At 36.3% G+C, this 18396-nt stretch overlaps 1 protein-coding gene across 1 annotated transcript in view; it reads right to left on the bottom strand.

The window, feature by feature from the left end:
- Positions 1-18396, bottom strand: part of EYS (EGF-like photoreceptor maintenance factor) — a 1472906-nt gene that overhangs the window by 411554 nt on the left and 1042956 nt on the right. Inside the window, 1 exon segment of the mRNA XM_087856898.1 lies at positions 17626-17855. Within this exon segment, the coding sequence (XP_087713024.1) occupies positions 17626-17855 (230 nt within the window).

Raw genomic sequence — 18396 nt, 5'->3', positions numbered from 1 at the left:
AAAGGAATCCACAACAGATAGGGCTTTTAGATTCCCTCTTAAACAAGGAGTTAGAAATTTGTGAAAATGTAAAAAGCATTGTTACTAAAAAGCTCAGACAACAGAAACTTTAGTAGTTATTTTGTGGGGTCATTAAAGTGCATCTAGCTACAGTCACCATCTCCGTCTTTCTTTTACATTGGTACAAAGAAATATAACTACACAGCTCTGCATGGAAGCACATATGCCATAGCACATACTTCCAGATATTCTGGCTTATGCATATACTAAATACATACCAGTATTTACATAAATGAAGAATGTGTTAAGTAAATATGATGAAATATCATAGAAAATCATAAGCATATCATGAAAAGATATGATTAGATATGATACTCGGACCTTCTAAACATAATTGCCAAACAGAATTGCAGAATGAGGTATATGTGGTTAGAGCATATCTACCGGATTCATACTCAGGTAAAGGAATTCAGTATTTGAATAATGAAAGAGTATTAGCAACAAAGTTAACTAGTAAGACCTTAACTCTGGAGTATTGTGCCATTTGATATCCATGTGATACATGTGTATAATTATGTCAATAAAATTGAAATAAAAAGTAAAATTTCTCAAAAATTTTTAGAAAATTTACACAGTGATTTCAGACTTCCATTCTCTTCAAAAGATTGCAAATCATTTCATTTTCTTTCTTCTGAATTCAAATACAGAAAGCTCTACAAGATAATCTTCAGTGGTTTATGATACTCTAATTCAGCTCAAAATTTAGCTCAGCTGCTTAAATTTTTTAAGAGTAAAAAATATTTCTGAAATACTTATGAAAATTAAGGTTAGTTTCTTTCTTTTTTTTCTTTTTCAAATTAGTTAAGATACAGTATAATATTAATTTCGGGTATGGAATTTAGTGATTCATTACTTATATATAACTCCCACTGCTCATCCCCAGTGCCCTCCTTAATACCCATCAACCTAAGGGTTATTTTCAATTTTTTTTAGGACAAGAATTCTATGTTCAAAGGTTTAAAGATATACCAAAAATATTTTGTCTAGCTCTTGTGTCGCTATGTTTAAAATCCTATGATAGCCATAAGGAAGACTCTTAGGAAATACTTGTTAGTTTTATTTCAAGCATATTTGTAAATACTGTAGTCTAAATATTTTAAACTTTATCTACAAAAGGAGAGAAGAATAAATGTAAGTGTTATGAGGAGTTCTTCAACAAACCAAAGTTAGGAGGGCTGCCTGAATATTCAGGGCACAGATTGAAATGAATATAAAAATCTGAAAAGTGTTCAAATTCAGAACTAGTTGGGTTGGTAAAAAGTCAGGGATTGAGTCTTTAATTTGTTATAGAGGGAAACAATTTTTTTATTTTTTTCTAAATACCATGATATTTACCTAATATGCCTAAACAGCTTAATGGTTATTTAGTTCTTTTAAAAAAAAAACAGTTCTCTTTAAATTTAACACAAAAATCTGATTTCCTTTTATATTCCATGTCCCATACTAAATGCCCGAGTATGAAAGATAAAAACAAAAATAAAAACGGTCACTTTCCTCAATATTTTACCTCTAGGATGAACAGAAAGTATACCATGAAAATACAAGACAGTAAATACAATAAAGAAAAGCACACAGTACTATGGGAAAGTAAAATGAGAAGCCAAAAACTGGTTGGGATATGATGATAAAAACATGGCTTCCCAGGAAAAATAACAATTGATCCAAGTCTTTAGGGAAGAAAAGTAGTTAACCAGGTTAACTACTTTTGTAGTTAACTACTTTTGTAGTTAGCAATTTGTATTTCACAAAGAAGGAACATCCGAGGGAATGGGATGTGACATGAGAGAGGACATGGAATGTTGAAGAACTACAAGGACCTTAGTATAATTGGATTATAGTTTTGGATGGCAGGAAGGTGGAGGAAAACAAAACCAGATAAATAAGCAGGTATCAGACCATGAGGGGCAATGTGTATCAGGTAAAGAAATGTAAGAAATGTATGTGGAAGAAGAATCATGCACCGATCTTTTGGAAAAGAAGTCTATAATAGAGCCAGATAAGTGAAACACCTGGGTGTTGATGAGAAAATCTGAGGAAATCATATGCAAGACAAAACAAAAAAACAAAACCACATTCTTTCACTCTGTGAAAGAAACAGTCTCTTAATTAGAAATAGAAACATAAGTGAGAATATAGACTTCAAGATATACTCTACAATCCAAACAACTTCCTTGCTCCCAAAGCCCATTGTTTTTTGGAAATCATTCTGTTTGTGAGTGATGTCAAAGAAAAGACACAAAAGAAAACAACTTTAGAATTCCTAGACTGGAAAAGGCCAGGATATTTCATTATTGGATCTAAGAGGGAATAAAAAGAGCTATATCGGTGTGGTAGACGCTGTGAAACTCTTGCTGTCAAATCTTGCTGTCTTCTTTTCCCACCTATGCTGATCTCAAACATGCTTCCTTAATAAAATCTTGCTTTATAATCTCTGTCTAGGATCCTGCTGCTTGGGGGAGCTTATCCTGTAACAACCGGGGAGCAAAGTAAGAAAACAGCCTGACTAGCAAGCTTTTCTGGTAAAGTGAAGAGGCGTCCTGCTCCTGAAGCAGCTTCATAGGCTTCCCCCTAAGTCCATAGTGCACAGCAATGGCTAAGCAGAACCCAGGAGGTTTCATGGGAGAGCCTCATCTAGGTGTCAATCAATTTTAGAGCTAAAAGAGGCTCTCAAACTGATTCTAACTCCGCCACTTCGAAGACAGAGAAACTGCTGCCTCAGAAGAGTCATGATTTTCCTAATGCTACATAACTAATTAAGGGCTGGGCTGTGACTGAATTCCACAACTTTCAATCCCAAGCTACTGTCTTTTTCAGTAAACCTATGTTTCTCAAATGGCTGTGTTCCCGGGAATCTGCATCAGCATGTCAGATTTGCTTGCAGCCACAGGAAAAACATGAAAGTTCTTGGAAAATGATTTCATTTACTCTTTATACCACAATGCGTATGTTGCAGAATGTAAAGAACATGTGACTTTTAAGATTAAAGAGACAAGAGACTCTCAAGATCTTTGGAATTCAGCTTTGTCCAATGAGTAATAATTACCCTCCCTTTTAAAGAGCAAGGTGACATATATTGTCTCCACTCCAAACCAAGTGAGGAAATCTCAAAAAGTATCACTTGAGAATTGTGGATCACCAAATGCATGCTAGCAGAGCTAAAGCAATTTGTACAACCCCTTTTGTTGCCATCTGTGCTGAGTTCTTAGGAGAATGTGATATGTGTTCCTAGAGTTTGGAGGCAGGGGATGAAGACTGAAGCTTGCCTTTTGCTGGGAGAAGCTAAAAGGAAATCAGCAGGCGGGAACAATCTGCAAAGTTAGTGAGGAGAATGAGGATTCACCCTGGGTTTACGTGCACTTATACTAGTTGGCAGGATGGTAGATGCCTGAGATTTTCTGAGATCTTAGTGATGATAAGAAAGGTGGTGGATAAATAGGCTCAAGTCATCCAGAGATAACCTTTTCCAAAAAGATAGCTACTGTATCAGGTAAGCCAGCCTGAAAGGACAGAAATGTATTTCCCAGATAACTGCTAAAGGGAATTTGCAAGAGATCAGATAAGAGTGCCCAACCTGCAGCAGAGCAAGGTGCTGTAGGGAGTCACCACCAAACCACGGATGCACCTGTGATGTCAGAAGGCACCTGCTGCCAGCACACAATTATAATTAGCATCTCCTAAGGATTAAAACTTTTGGTGCTTTCCCTGATTTCTTTTACCCCTGATCTGACCCAGAAGACTCCAGTTTTAGAAAGGGAGGGACGGGAGGGTGTGGACAGCTTCAAATTGGGTGTAGAAATGAAAGTCGATTATAGTTAGTTAAATTAGATTAGACTTTTTAACACCTGCAAGAGACTGCAAAGCTTGGGATATACCCAGATTGTCTCAAAATAAGAGGAAGAAAAATCTCGTAGAAAATATCTTAAAAGTTGGTGCTGGAAGAAATTAAGTTATTTCTGGGTGTAAACCTACAAGTCAGGTCATTTAATAAACTAAATTTATTACTATGTCAATGTAGATGGAGTTGTCTCAATGCACATATCCTGTTGTTGTTTTTTTTAAGGGAGATTTAAAAATAGAAATGTATGGTGGTTAAAAAACAATTTTGGCATCAAACACAGTTTGGTTTGAGCTCTGGCTGTGCCCATCACTGCATAATATAGGCAAATTACTTTCTCTGTACCTCAGTTTCTTCATCTGTAAGATGGGGATATTAATAAATGTAGTTTACACATTTTGCGGTCTATTCCCCGCCCACCAAAATTCTTCCTTCTTGGGCAGCTGTTTTATGATCTCCTTCAGCAGTAAGGCTGGCACAACATACTTTTGGCCAGAGTGACTGGATTAGGGGTAATCACTTTGGTCACGTGTCTTTTACCTAGGTTCCACCCAAGAAAGATTCGGTCTCTCCATGGGGGAAGGACTACAGTGTTGATCCAAAAGAGATGGTGAGAAGAATGAAACATGACTCCATCAGAGGAACTATGCACAGTGCTCTTGTTCTTATTCTAGTTCCTTTCTGGGAACAGCTCTTCATTCCCAGTCTGGGGCTTTATGAAATGCCAACTTTATATTTTCATAATGAATTTTTTTATCTTTGCTTATGTTTACTTAGATCAAACAGGAAGTTAAGTTTTAAGAACCTGGATTCAAATCTCAATTCCAAAACTTACTGGCTGAATAACCACAGACAAATTACTTAAATATTCTGTGTCCATTTTCTCTGAATTATGGGGATAGAACAGTATTTGCTTCAAAATAATACTCATTCATGAGGAATAAATGACTCATTACAGGCTAAAATTAAGAACAATGACTAAGAGGAGGAGGAGTTAAGATGGTGGAGTAGTAGGGGGACCCTGAGCTTACCTGTCCTTCGAACACAGCTAGATCAACATCGAATCATTTCTGAACAACTAGGAAATCGATCTAAGGATTAAGAAAACAATGTGCACAATTGGAGGGAGAGAAGTGGCAGATGTGAGGTCTGGAGACCTGAACTGGGGGAGAGAAAAGCTGCAGTGCTGCGAAGGGGGGGAAGTCCTTTACACAGAGAGGTCAGGGAGAGAGGGAGAAAGCAGGGGAGAAATAAGCACATAGGGTTCGCACAAGACATGAGGTGTGGAGATCCCCTGGGTTGTACTGGGAAAGAACGCACCCCTTCCTGGAGTATATTTGGAAGACAGTATTTTGCCTCTCCAAGGACAAAAGGCCTGGTGGGCACAATTAAGTAGCCACTGAACAGCCAGGGCAGAGGCACATTCAGAGGGCAGAATAATCTGGTCACAGCTTTTCGCTGTGCTTCATCATAGACTCCAGGCCCCTATGGAGGCCTGTGACTGCTTTTCTGGGACAGAATGTTGCTGGGTGCACCTCCGTGAGGCTCTCCTCCACAGGAGGAGAGTGGGTCTGCACCTTGCCTGGTCCTTTAAGATTTGGAGTTTTGAATCCCAGATGCCGGCCAGAGATAAAACACAGGAGAATGTAGCACTGGGTAGGTCAATAGCCAGGCACAGACAGGCTGAGGGCAGGGATCTGATGAAAGCCTGGGACCCAGGAGGGGAAACCGTTTGCTTTTCTGTGTGGGTCTCCTGAACAGTGGGGGCCTCCAGTTTCACTCCCCAGGGACAAGAGGGTGGGGGGATGTTATCTTCTATTCCCTGCCCACCAACATGGCTGGACTTCAGAAGCATAGCACCTGCAGTGGAGGCTGGAGTGGCTTACACCAAACCCTATCCCCCTGCGCCTGGTAGGGGCATCTTTACTAAGGCAGATCTGACTATGAGCCAGCACAGTGGGCCTCTCCCTTGGAAGACCAACACAGGTTCCTGAATCAAGTCTACTGGTCACAGAGTGTTAAAAAGTGTCAGCGTCAGTTCTGGTGGAAATAGAACCAGGCTTTCCTTTGTTTTTTTAATTTGGTTTAATTTTTAAAATAATTTATTTCTTTTTTCTTTGGAATCAGGCTTATAGTTTTTTGTATGTCTGTCTGTTTGCTTTTTTGCCCCTTTTCCTTTTCTCTTTTCTTGTATCAGCCCTTCCTCCCTCCCTCCCTTCTTTCCTTCCTCCCTCCCTCCCTGCCTGCCTTCCTTCTTTTTAGCAGGCTTTTCTTAACAAACAAATAAAAAAAAACACCTAGTTAATGGTCCAAACACTACCCACTGCAGGCAAGGAGGAACTCTGCAGAGGACTGACCTGTGGGAAAGAACAGCCAAAACACAACAGCAGAGTGCAAACAGCATACACCAGAAACACATCCTGAAGCGCCAGGCCCTGGATAGTGTAGGACTACTTCTTTTTTTTTTTTTTTTAAGATTTTATTTATTTATTTGACAGAGATAGAGACAGCCAGTGAGAGAGGGAACACAAGCAGGGGGAGTGGGAGAGGAAGAAGCAGGCTCATAGCGGAGGAGCCCGATGTGGGGCTTGATCCCGTAACGCCAGGATCACGCCCTGAGCCGAAGGCAGATGCTTAACCGCTGTGCCACCCAGGTGCCCCAGGACTACTTCTTAATATAGTATTACTCTCAGGAGCAGGATATATAACAAGTTTTCATAGCATGCAAAAGACAGAAACCTAGACATAATGACAAGACAGAGGAATTCTCCCCAAAAGAAAGATTAATAACAATTCACAGCCAGGAATTTGCTCAAAACAGATATAAGCAATATATCTGAACAAGAATTTAGAAGAACAGTCATAAGATTATTAGCGAGGCTGGAAACAGGCATAGAAAACAGCAAAGAAGGGGCGCCTGGGTGGCACAGTGGTTAAGCGTCTGCCTTCGGCTCAGGGCGTGATCCCGGCGTTGTGGGATTGGGCCCCACATCAGGCTCCTCCGCTATGAGCCTGCTTCTCCCTCTCCCACTCCCCCTGCTTGTGTTCCTTCTCTCACTGGCTGTCTCTATCTCTGTCAAGTAAATAAATAAAATCTTAAAAAAAAAAAAAAAAAGAAAACAGCAGAAAAACCCTGGCTGCAGAGCTAAAAGACCTAAAAACTAGTCAGGCCAAAATAAAAATGCTATAACTGAGATGCAAAACCAACTGGAGGTAATCACAACAAGGATAGAAGAAGCAGAGGATCGCATAGGTGATACAGAAAAAGTTATGGAAAATAAGGAAGCTGAAGAGGGAAAGAAAACTATTAGATCACGAATACAGACTAGGGAACTTGGCAATTCCACAAAGCACAATAATATCTGTATCATAGGAGTCCCAGAAGAAGAAGAGAGGAAAAAGGGGGCAGAAAGTTTATTTGAACAAATTACAGCTGAGAACTTCCCTAATCTGGGGAAGGAAACAGGGATTTAAGGGCAAGAGGCACAGAGAACTCCCTCAAAATCAACAAAAGCAGGTCAACACCAAGACATATCATAGTGGAACTTGCAAAATACAAAGATAAAGAAAGAATTCTGAAAGCAGCTAGGGACAAAAGGTTCTTAACCTACAAGGGTAGACACATAGGGATAGCAGCAGACCAGTCCACAGACACTTGACAGGTCAGAAGAAAGTGGCAAGATATAGTCAATGTGTTAAATGGGAAAAATATGCAGTTAAGAATACTATATCCATTGGGGAGGGCATGTGTTGTGGGGAGTGCTGTGTATTGTGTAAGACCGATGAATCACAGACCTGTACCCCTGAAACAAATAATATATTATAAGTTAGTAAAAAAAATAATAATAAAAAAAGAATACTATATCCAACAAGGCTGTTATTCAGAACAGGAGAGAGAAAGAGTTTCCAAGACAAGCAAAAACTAAAGGAGTTTTGAACACTAAACCAGCTCTGCAAGAAATATTAAAGGGTACTCTCTGAGTGGGAAAGAGAGACCAAAAAAGCAACAAAGACTAGAAAGGAACAAAGACAATCTATAGTAATAGCGACTTTACAGGTAATACAATGGCACTAAATTCGTATCTATCAATAATTACTCTGAATGTATATGGACTCAGTGCTCTGAAAAGAAGACACAGGGTATCAGAATGGATAAAAAAACAATACTTATCAATATGCTGCTTACAAGAGACTCATTTTAGACCCAAAGACACCTCCAAATTGAAAGTGAAGGGCTGGAGAACCATCTCTCATGCTAATGGATATAAAAGAAAGCTGGAGTAGCTATATTAGACAAACTAGATTTTAAGCCAAAGACTGTAATAAGATATAAAGAAGGGTACTATATCATAATAAAGGGGTCTACCCAGCAAGAAGATCTAACAATTATAAATATTTATGCCCCCAACTTGGGAGCACCCAAATATAAAGTTAAAGAAACTCATGGATAATAATACAGTAATAATAGGGAACTTAATTCCCCACTTATAGTAATGGATAGATCATCTAAGCAGAAGATCAACAAGGAAACAATGGCTTGGAAATGCATACTGGACCACATGGACTTAAAAGATATATTCAGAGTATTTCATCTAAAGCAGAATAAACATTCTTTTTAGTACACATGGAACACTCTCCAGAATAGATCACATACTGGGTCACAAAACAGGCCTCAACCAGTAAAAAAGACTGAGATCAAAACATGCATATTTTGAGACCACAACACTATGAAACTTGAAGTCAACCACAAGAAAAAATCCAGAAAGACCACAAATACATGGAGATTAAAAAACATCCTATTAGGGGCTCCTGGGTGGCTCAGTCGTTAAGCATCTTCCTTTGGCCCAGGGCATGATCCCAGGGTCCTGGGATCAAGCCCTGCATCGGGCTTCCTGCTGCACTGGGAGCCTGCTTCTTCCTCTCCCACTCCCCCTGCTTGTGTTTTCTCCCTCGCTGGCTGTCTCTCTCTCTCTGTCAAATAAATAAATAAAATCTTAAAACAAAAAACAAAAAACATCCTTTAAAGAATGAATGGGTTAACCAGGAAAGTAAAGAAGAAAGTAAAATATATATATAAATATATAAATATATAAATATATAAATATAAATATAAATATAAATATAAATATAAATATATATATATATATATACATGGAAGCAAATTAAAATGAAAACATGACAGTCCAAAGCCTTTGGGACACAGCAAAAGCTGTCCTAAGAGGGAAGTATACAGCAATACAGGCCTTCCTCAAGAAGCAAGAAAAGTCTCAAACACACAAACTAACCTTCCACCTAAAGGAATTGGAAAAAGAACAGCTGCCTAAAACCAGCAGAAGGGAAATAATTATGATTAGATCAGAAATAAATGATATAGAAATAAAAAAAAACCAGTAGAATAAATCAATGAAACTAGGAGATGGTTCTTGGAAAGAATTAACAAAATCGATAATACCATAGCCAGACTTATCAAAAAGAAAAGAGGAAGGACCCAAATAAATAAAATCACAAATGAATGAGGAGCACTCACAACCAACACTCCAGAAATACAAACAATTAAAAGAGACTATTATGAACAATTATATGCCAACAAATTAAGCAATCTGGAAAAAAATGGAAAAATTCCTAGAAACATATAAACTACCAAAACTGAAACAGGAAGAAATAGAAGACTTGAACAGACCCATAACCAGAAAATAAACTGAATCAGTAATCAAAAATCTCCAACAAACCAGAGTCCAGGGCCAGATGGCTTCCCAGGGGAATTCTAGCAAACATTTAAAGAAGTAATAGCTATACTTCTAAAACTGTTCCCAAAATAGAAATGGAAGCAAAACTTCCAAACTCGTTCCAGGAGGCCAGCCTTATGTTGATCCCAAAACCAGACAAATGGATAAAGAAGATGTGGTACATATACACAATGGACTATTACTCAGCCATCAAAAAGAATGAAATCTTCCCATTTGCAACAATGTGCATGGAACTAGAGTGTATTATGCTAAGCCAAACAAGTCAGTCACAGAAAGACAGATATCATATGATTTCACTCCTATGTGGAATTAGGAAACAAAACAGATGAACAAAGAGGAAGGGAAGGAAAAATAAAAGAAGATAAAAACAGAGAGGGAAGCAAACCATAAGAGACTCTTGACTATAGAGAACAAACTGAGAGTTGGTGGGGGGGATGGGCTAAATAGGTGATGGGCATTAAGGAGGGCACTTGTAAGGATGAGAACTGGGTGTTATATGTAAGTGATGAATCACTATTTTATTCCTGAAACCAATACTACACTATATGTTAACTAATTTGAGTTAAAAAAAAAAAAAAAGAAGAATGCCTAACACATACTAAGCATCTGGTAAATGTTACCTATTATTTATTGAGTGGATTTCTAGAACTGAGAGATGAAAATAACTTTGACTAATATTATCTGACTTACAAGGTTGGCACAAGGACTGAAAGAAAAAATGCATGAAAATAGCTTAGCATGGTATATACCAAGTATGAAATGGTAATTGTTAGCTGTTATTGTCTGTTGCTTTCTTATTTCTTATTACGACACCTGATGTTAATCTACAGAAACACTAAGATTATACAAAGTACCCATTCTTCATTTTAATCCACAAGCAGTGAATGGAACTGCAAGCAAAGAGCGAGAATTGCTTTCAATTTCCATCTCTCTCTCTATCCATATTTATTCTTATCCATATCTATGATCCTAAGACAGAGAGTAAAGAGACATCTATAGAGACACCTTAACAAAATAGATTAAATCAATTCAAATTGATTTAGTATTTCAAGGACAGTTTAAGAATAAATTCTTTTGCTCATGTGGTTCTCAATTTCATTAATAAAATTGTGTTTATGAGTAAGGACATCATGTTGCCTCTTAAATACAAGTTCTATTAATTTTTTCCTGTCAAAGGCACATCACATGTAGAAGAAAATAGTTGCCTGAATATCAATTTCCCAGAGGCCACATAATTTATTCTTAATTCACTCTGGTCATTATAGTCCTTTCTTTTTGCCATTTAATAAATAACATTTGAAGGTAGGTTAACATTAACTAGCCTTTGTTTTCACTGTTGGTCTATTCTCCAACTAATAAATTAATATTTTTAATCTGTCATTGGGGTTCTCTGCAGTATGTGTCTCACCTGAATTGCCAGCTTTATTTCTCAGCTGATCTCACATGTATCCTGCTTCCAAGCGAAACTAGACAATTTTCTCCTCCTTCATGAATTTTCTCATTCTAATTCCTCCAACTCATCCTTCTAAGTACCATTTCAGAAACCACTTTATTCATGGAATATTTTTCCTGATTACCTAAGTTGGATGTAAGAAAGGAACAATCTTCATGAAAATATTTTGATAAGAGGTTTATGTTGTGTTTGCTGGAGGAATGGCAACAAAAATTTTGCTAAATTATTCTACCATATAAGTAAATAAAAATACCAGAAATGCAAAGAGAAAACAGAAAACAGGGGAATGATGAGAACAGAGAGGAGAAATATTTGAAGAATTTTTAAGGAAAAGATTAATGTTTAATATTAAGGTGTGTGTGTGTGTGTGTGTGTGTGTGTGTGTGTGTATACCCATGTGCTATAAAAGCCTTACGTGAATGATTCTATTTTTGTGTGGAAATGAAGAAGAGGCCCATTGTTTGGGATCTTAGATTTGTATGATCTAGTTCCTATGTTAGAAGCCCAAGGTAAAAAATGACTCCTCTTACCCATCTCCTTTCTGTCCTTCTCAGGCAGTGGGTTAGCATATGGCTGAGGTTTTGCCGATCAGAAAATTTCAAAATATTTTGGGATTCTGAAGCCTAAGCAAATGACTCTGACTGGTGACAGTATAAAAGCCTTTCTTCAGTGGCGGTGGTAATGCTCCAGCCTATTCTTGGATGAGCCTTATCATGCTTCCTGTTCCCTGGTTCTCCAGAGTATCCTGCTGAGTGTATCTTCTAAGTTGGTTCCACTTGCTTTGCTCAATTCTGTGAATGTCAGATATCCATCTAATAAACTTCCTTTTCTATTATATGATCACATAAATTCCCTGAGGAATGACAACAGGTACTATGGTAGGTAGAATAATGGCTCCCTAAAGAGGTCCACACCCTAATCCCTAGGATCTGTGTACACGTTACTTTACAAGGCAAAAGGGCATTAAGGTTGCAGTTGGAATTAAAATTGCTAATCAGCTGATGTTAAGACACAGAGATTATCCTGGATTATCTCAATGGGCTCTGTGTAATGATAAGGGTCACTAAATGTAGAAAAGGGAGGTGGAAAGATAGATGAGATCACATGGTATGAAAAACATCTAGACCCCCCACTGTTTGCTTTGAAGATAAATGAAGGAGGAATGAAGGCCTCTAGAAGCTGCAAAAGGCAAGGAAACAGATTCTCCCCTAGAACCTCCAGAAAGAATACAGCCCTGCCAACATCTTGAGTTTAACCTACTGAGAATTGTGTCAGACTTTTGATCTACAGAACTTTAAGATAATAAACTTGTATTGCTGACGTCACTAAGTGGTCTGATAATCAGTTACAGAAGCAATAGAAAACTAATATAGGTCCTAAGTAAAACATTGTTGGGGTGGAGGTGATGTTAAGCTGAAAGTATGTAGCTTTTTTTGAGACTATGTAGCTTTAAAGAAGAAGGTACCAAAGTCAGCTGACCTTTGTTATGCTTGTCTTCCTTTCCTTACATCCCTCCCTCCACACCCCATGAGAACAACTACCTGAAAACCTAATTACAAAAACGTAAATTTTGTTCTTTATTTCATATTACCTCCAATGACTAACTTCATGTGTTACACATGTTAGGTGTTCTTAATGTTTATTTAATTTAATTGTGTTGAATTATAGTGGAATAAAAGAATGTTAATTAAGGCAATAAAGGAGACAAATAAAATAAATGTCATCCTTTTTTGATAGACAGAGGGGTATACGTAATTCCCTCCTCATCCTATATGGATGTTTCTGGATTATTACCAGCATAAGTAGAGAGATTGATGGACACCAATTTTTACATAGTTACAAGCATCAGGATGAGGAGGGAGCTGTCTTCTTCCACAGACTGAACACAGAACTCCTTGCTGAAGAATGTGCAGCAACTGATAGTGGAAAAGAGTGGAGAAGACTGGAGCCCTTCAGCCCAATCGTACCTTCAAAACTGAAATCCTCTGTCTTTGATGATAGGTAATATTGTCTCCTTTCAGCCCCCGTCCTTGACTTCAATCCCCATTCATTTTTAACTTAACATCTTACTATTTCAGCAGTTGTCGTTGACTAATAAATACGCAACATCACTCTAGGACTTAAAAAAAATAAATTTTCAGACCTGAAAATTTTCAGTATTATGTTTGAAAAGGCCAATACGCATTTCTTGGCCCTTTGTTGATGATGTAGACCATCAGTTCTTTGCAAAGGAGATAAATCATTGTTATAAGAAGCTGATTAATGCTGTTTCTCTGCCTTGTTGGCTCTGGAATGTCTGACATTCAGTCATCTGATCTAAAGTTAATAAATAAATTCAAACTTCTCTAGTTTGCCTTTAAAATATATTCTGGTTATGTTGTAAAAGCAAAGGCAGGTGTTAAGGCAGTCTTTTTTTTTCTTTTTTCTTTTATAACAAGACAAACCACCTACTAAAACCTCTCATTTTTATTTCTAGGTTTGCAATTTACTCAGTACAGATGACCTTTAAACATATATGGGATATACACAGACAGGATATCAAATAAAACAAAAGATTTCTTGGTTTTAATGTATGGCATTTAAATACTCCTTTATTGCACTATTTATAAAACTGTTTTATAGAACACTAAAAAGTATTGGGCTGTTTAAAAATGTTAATCCTATAATTAATAGTCAGAGGCATACGCTTTCCCCCAGCACAAGGCACTGATATTCTAAATCTGTCACTCTGAACTTTACAGTAGGAGACAGCCATCTGCCTGCATGCAGCCATCTAAAACAAAGCAAGAATATATGCTCTTATGTCTCCCCTGGTGAGATGCAGGATGTTTATGATAAAGTAGGCAACAAGCTTTAGCTAATATGAATAAAGATAGCATGTGCTGAGGAAAAAAACATATATTAAATCAAACTGATTCTATAAAAGTCAATGTTATTAGGTGATTGGATAGGGATGATTTGATAAAATAGAGCACATTACATAATGCCAAGTAGAAAGGAAATATTACTATGGGTGACCCATTACTGAGTACCATAGCCCTAAAAACCTCTTCTCTGTGTACTAAATCTAGTAAGGTCTAGATTCAGTAAGGTCTCAATTTTAATTAAGGTCTATACTTAATTCACACTTCCATTTTGCTGTGAAAAATCAAAGTTATGGTAAAATACTTCACTATTCTCTCACAAGTTAAAAATATTAACTGGAAGTAAAAAAGCAAGGTTGTGAAGAACAATCAACTTCCAACATATCTGTACATATCGGAGGCCTATGCAATTATAGAGTTTTTTCCCCCCAGAGAATCATGTTCTTTCGTCATTGATATCTAGATTTTTCTGAAGTTCAAGACTTGTTCATCTACTTTCTGTATTTTCACTGAAATCATTATGGAAATAGATATGATTCTTTTCAGGTCACCTAATGTACTTTTCAGTTTAATTTTAGGTTGATCACAATAATACTTTCTAGTAAAAATTTAGATCAACATTAACGTCTTGGTTTTCTGATTTTCAAATATCATTTTTTAAAGAAAATTCTCTTTTCTTCCTGAAATTAAGATACTTCTTATGCACAGATTAAAGAGTGAGAAAATTCAGAAATTCCATGTCATGCCATCATGTTAAATACGATATTCTAACTAGTGTATCAATAGAGCATAGTGGTTAAATGTGAATTCTGGAGTCAGCCAAGATTGCTTCTAATCCTACCTCTACCACCTACAGGCTGTGTGACCTTCAGCAAGTAATTTAATAGAGTCTAGGCCTTAGATTTCTCATTTGTAAATGGGGGTAATTTAAAGTGCCCACTTCAGCTGGGTTATTCTGAGGGTTAAGTGAAGTAAGATGCATGAAGCACTCAGTGCAGTGTCTGGTAAATCAGAACTCTTCACAGTGATATTATGCAAATTTCACTCCTGAAGTTGAAGTTCATATATTTTAGATGTTGAATGTACTCAATAAGGGACTCATTTAAGAAATTATTTTCATAGCAATTATCTTTAAATTCTAGGCATTTTAATACTGAGAATATATATATATATTCTCAGTATTAAATATATATATTATATATAAATATATTATATATATTCTTAGTGTTTATATATATATATATATATATATATATATATATATATATATATATGGGGAGAGAAAGAGTAATATATATATATTGTGGAGGGAGAGGAGAGAGATGGATTAATTGATTGATTTGGAGACTGTTTATCCAAATCAAGACTTTTACCAGGTAGGTGAAATACCAAAACGAGTACACAATACTGTTTATTGAAATCTACACTTAGAAATTATGGTATCTGGCCAATCTAGATAATGCTATAAAAAGTCTCATCATGGTACCAGATTCCTGAATCATGGGCGTTAGGCATCAGTCATCATCTGTCAATTTGGATTGTAAGATGCATACCAGTATGAATTATATTTAGAGCATTAGATTGAAAACACAAACCTGCTCTTGGCTTTATGACTGAAAGAAGAAAAATACTTAATTCAAAGGGATAAATGATTAAAAATAAATATAATTTTTACAGTTAGAGCATATTACACCACGTTCTAAAAATTATACTGAAATATTTCCCCCAAAAGGAGGCAAGAACAACAAAATCACAGACAATACTATAACTGATAATCTAAGAACAGTTCTATTGACTGAATTTTGTTTAGAGTAAAACACAACCTCAGATATTTCCGACTTAAAGTTTCTTAAAAAAAAACCCTCTAATTGGTAATAATTAGTCACAGCTTCTGATTATTTTGCACTTAGAAATAAATAATCTATAGTGGATTACTTAATTTTTGCAATATAAGTCATCCAACTATTATTTTTTAAAATATTATAAATTCAACAGGAAAAACATTAAAATGTACAAGGTAGAAAGTGATTAATAACGCTGAAAGAAAATAAAATATCCTCAATAAGAAATATAGAATAGAGATTTCCAATTCTTTTCCTGAGGTCAGTCTCCTACATTCTGCCACCCAAAACACCAAATACAGTTAAATTCCAGTAAAGCCTTGGGTTTAACTCCAAATAAACCTGGATTTCTCTCTTTCTGGAGGAAAGTATAGGTCTGTGCATCAGTGTTAAAGCTACTCAGTAAGGAGTTAAAGGAGGGAGAACTAGGGATTCAGTCGGTGAGATAAGGATTATGGCTGGAGGGTCATTTGTAGTCTAACATGTGTGATTGACCAGAGATACAGCCAATAACTAAAGACTCCTATTTTGTAACATCAATTTCACTATCATTAGTAAATCTGGATTAAAAAAAAACATTAAAAATTGAAGTATAGTTCAAGAAAGGTAAGAAGGGTATTTTTCTAAAACTCTACCTAGCATGAAATTAAAAAAAGAAAAAGCCCTCTCAGAGTTTTAAATGGCTAAGTGTGGATCTAAAAGAGCTTTACAATCCAAATTACGTCCCTAGAACTCTACTTACAGAATGTAATATAAATGATCACACACTGTACCGGAAGGCAAGTCTCATATTTTGCAGACATATGAAATATTCACTAAAAAATCAAGCAATAGTGATGTGTCTTCAAAAACATTTTACAATGAAAAAATCGACTTTAAGGACACATAATATTTATATAATGAAAATAGACCATGTTTACATTTCCATTCCTTTTACTATATTTACTTGCTTACTTGGCTGAATATGAACACATGGCACTCCTACACGGTCATCTGGCAAGGAGAGTTGACTTAACGTATTATGCATACCTATGAGTTTGCTTCAAGAGGTCCTACATTTTGGTATTAAAAAAGGGAAATATTTAACACAATCATGGATAAATAATGAAATTCTTTGCCATCTAAATCATTATCCAATAGTAATCCACATCCTCACCTACCCAATTTAGAACCAGTGATTAATTTTCCATAGAAAACTATGTTACTTTTCTAGCTCTTAGTGTAGGGACATGTTATTATGACCTAATGGCTTTGTAATCTGCCCAGGGCGTTTTTGCTTCAATTAACTGAGAGACTTACTCTTAGGAGGCCATTAGATGTTGACAACAGAGAAATTTTCTTTTGATTCATAAATAGCTCCATTAATACTAAAACCATATTCTTAAACACCAAAAAATAATGTACTCTTCTTACCAAAATAATTTAAATATAGGGATCTGCTTATGAAATATAAAAAAATAATGATCTGATTAACAATAAAGCAATAAAAATAGTATAAAGTAGAACTTAATTGTTTCTGTGGTGACAAGGATGGACTACACCATAATTTTAGAAGAAATATATAAATAATGCTACATTTCAACTTTAACTCTTATTTTGTGTGATAACTGAAAATATATTTTGAATAACAATCCTAATGGAGAAAAAAAAAATCTTAGGTTTACTTCTACAATACTGATCCAAACGTGTTCTATCAGAATTCATTTTTAAATAAAATTATACAGATGTTTCTTGTTTGTACTATTATCTGTCACTGTGTACAATAAGGTTGTAATTCTCTTGTACCCTCTGGAGAGGTTTTTAAAAATACATGAAGATTGATTACCTTGTTCACAGAAATGGCCAGTAAAATGTAGTGGACAGTCACAGTGGAATGAGAACTTACCACCGGAGAGCAAGACAGGATGGCAAGTGACTCCACTGTGACATACATCCTCCTGGCACGTGGATGGTGCTTCAAGAGAGGAGCTGAGGGAAGTCCACAGGGAGCCAATCCCTTCTGTTACACCAGAAGGAGCAACAGAGGACACTGTAGACAGAGTAGAATCCTGGGATCTAAGTTAATAAAAAGATTAGAAAACACAACGTAAGTAAAAGTAGATGAACTTAAACAGATACAACAGAAAATCTGATTTAAAATAAGACAAAATAAAAACAATAGACATGCACGGTTTAACTGAGGGTAAATAGGATAATCATGTTTGTTTTCCAGTTATGGGATTTATAAATGTTGTAAATGCCTAAACTACAGAATGTGACCCTAGGTGGATCACAGAGCTGTAGTCAATCTATGTAGTTCTGAGAAGCTAAATTAATTTCTTTTAAGTAGTAAAAAACCTGGATGTATCAACCTCAAAAAGTCTGAGTCAGTTCTCTTATGTAAAATAATTAGAATCTGGCTAACCATAGTTCTGCTTTGGCTATTTTAACCCTCATGAACCAAAGATCAAGAAATTAGGCCATGTTACATTTTAGTGGTAAAACTGCTTGAACCTGAATTATTTCTAGGTTGAGTACTAGAAATACGTATTCTTCAAAGTGACTTGTATTCATTTCTAAAAGTTACCCGAGAGGTACCTGACGAATGCCTGCAAGC

The sequence above is a fragment of the Ursus americanus genome, chromosome 29 (genome assembly GCF_024610735.1).
Source record: "Ursus americanus isolate L20-20 chromosome 29, mUrsAme1.1.p, whole genome shotgun sequence".
Lineage (NCBI taxonomy): Eukaryota > Metazoa > Chordata > Mammalia > Carnivora > Ursidae > Ursus > Ursus americanus.
The sequence above is the reverse complement of the archived record's forward strand: the minus strand, read 5'-3'. Positions and strand labels throughout refer to the sequence as shown.